Source organism: Opisthorchis viverrini, assembly GCF_000715545.1.
Source record: "Opisthorchis viverrini unplaced genomic scaffold opera_v5_90, whole genome shotgun sequence".
NCBI classification, from domain to species: Eukaryota; Metazoa; Platyhelminthes; class Trematoda; order Opisthorchiida; family Opisthorchiidae; genus Opisthorchis; species Opisthorchis viverrini.
The window spans coordinates 947,209-954,370 of record NW_008751743.1 but is presented as its reverse complement, the minus strand read 5'-3'; the positions used below and the strand labels follow the sequence as shown (position 1 = coordinate 954,370).

Here is a 7,162-nt window from a genome sequence, read left to right as displayed (position 1 = left end):
TGTGTCGTGTCGATCCCTTGGCTTCCTGCTCCGCCCACTACGGTATAGCAAAAGGCACGGTAGCTGTACACAGCCCTTTATGGAGAGAAAATCAGTAGAAACATTCGTAAGGAAAGCGTAAAACTTAATAAACATCACTTACGATGAATCATAACCGGTGTACTCTAGGCCGCTGCAATTCGTGTTAGTCGTGGAGCACATTCCTTCAATGGCTAATCGCATAACAGGCTTACATAAGTCCATGCGCTACTTTGATCTGAGTCGCAATCAATAGACGTAAATGTTACGGAATCAAGAAAAAATTAGGGTATGACCATACCTTTATCTTCAAACACCCGGCAATGAACGGTAATCACCAAGATCTTCACGAGTATCGATGCCTAGTCATATGATACTTTCTGACTACCGCAAGCTATCAGATGATTGCCTGAATTACTCAACTGTTAGAACACGAAACACATATATGATCTCCAGTCTGCGTGATTAAGTTTTTGATGTTATATCTAGAAATAATAAGACAATAGTGAGACACGGATACACACTCAAAAATACTGTTACGAGGTGCAGCTATCTGAAGAGAGCAGTGGATAGTGGTAACGGTGTGTTGTAACTTTTTTATTTGTAATTAGTGAACCACCATAACTACTCAGTAGTGTATCACGCTCAATCTAGGTGCTGTTCGATATTTTTACAGCCATACGTGTGTGCACACTTCACAATTAAGAACATCAAATAAGTCCAATAAACCATACACATTACCGACATGGAAAACTACAAAACTCTTGGGAAACTCTGGTCAGCCCCACCATATCCCCATTGCGACCACTATAGAGGTTTTTATCTTTCTGATGGCAACAGCTAGGGAGATTTGCTCTCACGTCACCAACCAAATTGCTTCACCCCTGAAATTAAACAAGGGACATATATGTTATAACAAGATTTGACTTGTTCATGGGCGGAAACCCAACAAGCGCCTACACTTTAGAACAACAGTTCCCGGTTTGTCACACTGGTGGTCGCTGATGCCATAGTAGACCACTGTGTGAATCAAACCCTGAATCCTGCACACATTTGAATATATAACCGCCGGATTTTACCGTAGGTCACGAGCGAAGACATACACAGCTGGTAGGCTTTCATTGGGAGGAAGCTTGGCTTGAAGTACACGAGGTCCGGACATGTGCAGCATGAGAGGAAAAGCATGCCTGATAGTAGACTCGAACCACCGTCCTCCCGCTCTACCTTTGACAAGTTATTACGGGACCAATCACAACATATGGCGGTTATTTCATGGGAATGTTGCGGATGGAGTCTATTTGCTGGTCGCAGTATTTCACAAATACATTACATAGTATGTCATACACAGCTTCCAAACAGCATGCAAACGAAGGAACAACTCAAGATGCTTCAAATAAGACCGCTTTAAAACGTTTTTGAAATGCTTGCGATAGCATACTATTCACTTTCTATGGTTATTGTTATTAACGTAGTAAAATCTCCGCTATCCCTGCCTCCACTTCCCTGAGCCCGAGAAATGTTAGTGCCACAAGCTACCGAACATGAGGTGTGAACCCAACCCTGACTTTTCGATTATTTCCATTTACACCTGGCAGCACTTCATTAAGATCAAACGGCTGGGCGACTTCAAGAAAAAGTCCCGTTACGAGTTTCTGTTACTCAAAGAGATATTGGTCTGTCTTTTAGACCTTATTGCGGATCCGTATTCGCCTTTCAAATTTAGAATCTGTGCCAAAACAAAAAAGTTTAGGAAGCCACAGCAACAAAAAACATTATTAATCACAGGCTCTGGATGTCTTCACAGATAGTCAGTTGTTTGATCAACCTACAAACATAGTACAGGGATGTGGTATCTGTCGCAAGGAAAAAGCCACCTGGATCTGCAGCAGAGGCTAGGTTCCATTTGAGAGCTGGTGCACAACGGTATCTTCATGCGACTTTTGACAAATCCAGTCAATTAATTTTAGCTAGAACAGAATACTCCAGCGGTGGAATGGCTTTCCAGGAAGGCAGGTGACTGAAGCTAGGCAGCGACGCGATGTGCGTCGTTGCAGCGATTGTGACAACCACCCAAGCACATCTAAATGGCTGACTGGCACCTGAAAACCATTCATAAAGAAGACGGTGTAAACTGTATATAATGCAAACAGCTGCAGAACTGGAAAGTTCAAACTTGCCTCATAGCGTGGACGCATAAGACCAGCCAGCCAGAGGTACGACTGAGGGAAAGCGACCAGAAGAGTGCGTTGTTCCGCTGCCCGGTACCACATCTGAACAAGACAGCAATAGGCCTGTTCATAAATGGCTGACGTTGAGGAACATTCTGAACTAGTAGGATAAAGACGCGTTAATATGTGTGTTGTGTGGCGCAATGTGGTGATCAAGCGTTCAACAAACTCATCCGAGGTGGTTGATAAAGGTTGTTTGAAGCACACGGTGAAGACTTTGAGGAATGCCATAATTTGGTCAGGTGTACCTGTCTGAAGCTGATTTGCCAGAGAGCACGGCGTCAAATTTTCTAAATCTTGGGAATTCAGAAGGTATTCATGTGGTGGCTTCGTTGTATGGATACTTAGTACGGTCGTTTCGGCCCCAACAGCAGGTTCGGACAGTTCCAACGGGGATTGATCTGAGCTGATGGAAGCGGGTGCCTTGCAATGCTCAAACAAATTGGAGTTGCTCGAAACGGCAGAAGAGAAGAGCAAATCGAACAAAGAATATGGCTCCGGAGGAGTAGGAAACGGTCGGTGCTTAGACTGCAACGTCAACAAGGACTTCATCACCGCCGGCAAGCTGGGGTGTTGCAGCACATTCTGATTGAAGTTCAAGAAATTCTCCTGCGAATCCGGACCACAGCGTCGGCACTGGAGCCACTCATAACAGGCTGTGAAGGAGAAAATGAGCATGCCCATAGCCCAGGCGCACAAGGTTGGCATGTTTGTGCGTTGCAATGATACATGATCTGATAATTCTGGTAGTATGTTAGAATTAAGACGTTCTATGACGGTCCAAACGCCCCTACCTTCCAAATCAAGTCTATCCACATTACGCAGGGCACCCAGTTCCAACAGACATAGACAAGTGGTAAATATGGCAAACGAAATGCTAGACTGCCGAAAACTGCATTCAAGTCCATTGAGAAGGAGAGATGTCAGATTTCCACGAACGTGTAATGGCAGGCGGGAGAAGAAACCATTTAGCTCGTGTATCAGCGTAAGATATTGTTTAATTGACCTTTTAGGGGGAATGACTTCTGCAAGATTACGGCGTATTTGTAACAAAAGAGAGGTGACATGCGCACGTTCATTCGCAGGCAAGCAAGAGATAAACTGCTGCAGAACTTTGTTTGGTTTCAGATCTTCCGAATTCGCCATTAATTGATCGGCTGTAAGGCGGAAAATGAAGAGAGTGAAAACGGAGTACCTCAATGAGGGACACAACTATACGCGTTGGGAAAAGAAACAGCATCTAACACACAAACATTTGAAGCTTGAAAGCATGATGACTGATACTATAAGCGCGATAGGTAGCAGCAAACGAAGTGGAGGATGTCGGCGAATAAAAATGGCGAAAGTTAAAAACTAGAAAATGGCGAGATAAAATGAAAAAACTGGATTTGCTGATTCAAATAGCCCTTTTCTGGAGAATAGTACAGGTCAATATATGAACGAACCACCGCAACCTCTGGAGCTGGATGCATTCTTTGACTGGAGCTCTGTTTCACAACACCCCCCCCCCTTCTAACTGCACCCACCTGCACGAGTTATGGCGCTGAGCTTAGCCGCTATAACCAAATCACCAAATGCGATCCAAACCTGAAAGTAGATGATTAACTTCACCCGTCACATAAAAGTTGGAGCGTATACAAATTTCGTGATATGTAAAAAAACCACTACCTCAAGTGCATCACTAGGGACGTGATCCTATACTTTGTGGGTACAAAGCGCATGCAAACGGGTAGAATGACTTCGTCCAATCTTACAAATAATACCTATTTTCTTTCCTCTCCTCGAGGACGGGAATGATGCCGTCTTCATATCCCAGAGGAAAAGGGTTTACGTCAACAGCGATCCGAACAGGGTTTTAATACCGTCAGCGTTCGCCTCATTGTCTGGTCGACCACAAAACTGAACAGAAACAGAATCCACTTTTTGTTCGAAAGAATTTAGAGAGCTTACCGTGTACTCTCACATATTCACAAGTCTGAAGACACCAAAAGGTTTATTATCTTGATAAACCTCTGGGGCTTTCCAATCTGAGCAAGTTTGTTGAGGAAAATACACGGCAAGATTTGAACCAAAAGGTTTATTATCTTGATAAACCTCTGGGGCTTTCCAATCTGAGCAAGTTTGTTGAGGAAAATACACGGCCAAGATTTGAATGCACCTTGAAAATTCAGGAATGCTTTACATCTATACGTAAGGCATTGTCTTAGCACCTGAACTATGGTCAACGCAGCACACATGAGGCCGCTTGCTGCTTTCGAGTCAGTGATTTACGGGCCACCGTAGGACGACGAGGAACAAGAAACGCTACGAATCTCTTTACAACTGAAGTCCATGCGACTGCTCTGTGACCGCCGAAATCTCCACGGCCCCTTTTTGAAAACGGACACTATTACCAAATCATTCCATTTGGTTGGGGCAGTCTTTTTTATCAAATGGAGACGAATCGATAGGACAATCGCTGACTAAGGATCTTACTCATATCCCTTAGCTATGCGGGCAGGAGGTCATTCTGTCCAACAGCTCGGTGGCACTTGAGGGGAGGTGTGCAGTCATAAACCTCCAAGGCCGCAAGGGGTTTCAGGTTCACAGTCCAAGGTTCTAGTGCAGTTCGATGATCAGACTGGCAGCAGGACGAGTGTACGGTCGGGGTCCTCCCAAATATTCCAAAAGGAGCAATGGTTGATTATCTATGCACACAACTGGTAATTGATGGTGATGCAATAAAATTGTCTGTGGCTGGCATCCGTTGGACGGCACCATGTTGCCAAACGATTTCCGTTATTCTAGAGGCTAGTACTGCTTAAAATCTGTAGTCAAAACAACTGGAGCAATCGTTCGCCACTGTCCGTACGTACGGCGTTTAACCAAGTCGACCCATCTTCGCGCTACGTCTGGCATGCTGTACATTCAGATCAGTTGTATAACGGTAGTTAATGCATCACAAAAGTAGTCTTCGATATTGTCGGAGCTACGATAGATTGGGGGTAGGCAGACAGTATGGACGGAAAAACAACCACCTGCTCGTTTGAGATTATTTCACGGGTGTTGGTCGGACGAACCGCAAAAATGGCGGGCTATTGGTGAGTAGTCTTTCAAAGGATCAGTTTTCCACCCGATACCGGCCCTTAGGACTTGCTGTAGCAGCTCCTGGATCGCCAGAGGTGCGCCACTCGAAGCGACCGGAGGGTGACGGAGCAGTTAGCCCAATAACTGTGCTCGCTCAAATTCCAGTTTCCGATCCGCAACATATATTAATTTCAAGCGGGTCCAGCATTCGAACAACGACACCCTGTGTCCACCTACTTCAGAATGTGAATATCAGGAGCAGCCAACGCTTGAATATTAGTTTTGAGATGCCTGAGATTGTCTGCACCAACTGATCCTCAGATGTTGCGACCACGGCCGACCCAAAATGGACCGATGAGCCTACAAGGAGTATTATTAATTGGTGGTGAAATGAAGAGAGTTTGTGAACAAGAAAGAAGAGGGACATCAGCAGTAGCCTAGTTTCACCTGCTCGCTCTGCTGTATGCAGCAGGTAAGACAATCCGGTTGATGGTAAAACGCGACAGCTGGTGTGGTATGGGATTATTTTCGGTTAAGAAATACTGGTTGTACGCAGATCGAGATAAAAATTTAAATCGTTAAGCTGTAGCACTCTTTCGGTGGAGAACTTTGCAAACCTCGGTAGTTGCATTAGTTCTGACGGAAGTGTCTGATGAAGACAGTGGAAGAATCTCAAAGGCTCGAATCACGTTTGCGAAGTTGCGTCACTTTTGGCGTCAAAAAGACATATCACTAGATTCTAAGGGTCGCGTGTTGCAGGCTACAGCAACGTGTTGTTGTATGGGTGCGAGACATGGCCTCTGTGGGTAGATGACGTGAGGCGTCTTCAGGTTTTCGACCATCGATGCCTCAGAAGCGTTCTCACGAGTCAAGACTTCGCGCGCCGCCATGACGAAGAATCAATGACGCCAGAAGCCTTGTCACAACAGTCGTCACGCTAACACCTCTGTGGTTGTTACATTCACTGCGAGTACCGTTTTTGAAAATGGGTACCACTATCGATTCACCAGTTGTCTGGGACAGTCTCCTTCTCCCAGATAAACCCAAATAGGCTAGACAGGCACTGGCTGAGGAATCCACCGCCATTCTTGAAAAGAGCAGGTGGAAAGTTGTCAGGACCAACAGCACGATGACGCTTGAGTAGAGAAATGCATTTGGACACTTTTGAGATTGAAGGCGGCTCATTATTTACGGTCCACCTTTCTGTTGAAGGCCGGGTTTCTGGATTGGGGGTAGCAGGTGGCCAGCTGAATTGCTGTTCGAAGTACTGTGCCCAGCGGTCCAGACGTTCTACTTTGCTGCATATCAGGGAGCCATTTTGGTCCCTGATTGTTTCACTGACAAGAGGTTTCCGAGGACCAGTCGAACGAATCAAGTGGAACAATTTGCGCACGTTTCCAGCATTCTTTGCATCTTCCATTTCTTCGACCTTTCGGGTCCACCAAGCTTCTCGGTCTGCGCGGACACTCAGTTTCACCTGGCGTCGGGTGATGCGCCGGATGGAGTTGTGGTGGCGACCAGGTGGGATCTGTCGCCGGGTCTCCAGCAAGGACACGGTCCTATCAGAGGTCCAATGCTTGGTTGAAGTTGGCCGGGTTGTACCGCAAGCAGACGCTCCTGCTTTGAGAAGCGCCTTGGATACTTCTCCCAGTGGCCGTTTATATCCGACACCGTACCGGCCGGCAGGCATTCGAGGAGCTGATTTTGACAGTTCCGTTTGACTTCTGGGTCCACTAGCTTCTGAATGGCTAAGGGAGGTGTGCGCGTTTTGCGTACACCTGAAAAGCGCAATGAAAAGTACCAGCGTACAAGTGCATGGTCGGAGTCCACGCTGGTGTTCCAGAAGGAGC

At 46.1% G+C, this 7,162-nt stretch overlaps 1 protein-coding gene across 1 annotated transcript in view; it reads right to left on the bottom strand.

The window, feature by feature from the left end:
• The window catches only part of T265_04938 (hypothetical protein), a gene marked incomplete at both ends in the record, with an annotated part of 8,927 nt that extends 5,535 nt beyond the window's left edge, over positions 1-3,392 (bottom strand). The window contains one exon of the mRNA XM_009169806.1: positions 2,118-3,392. Within this exon, the coding sequence (XP_009168070.1) occupies positions 2,118-3,392 (1,275 nt within the window). The remainder of the gene's footprint in view (positions 1-2,117) is intronic.
• Between the last annotated feature and the right edge of the window lie 3,770 nt (positions 3,393-7,162).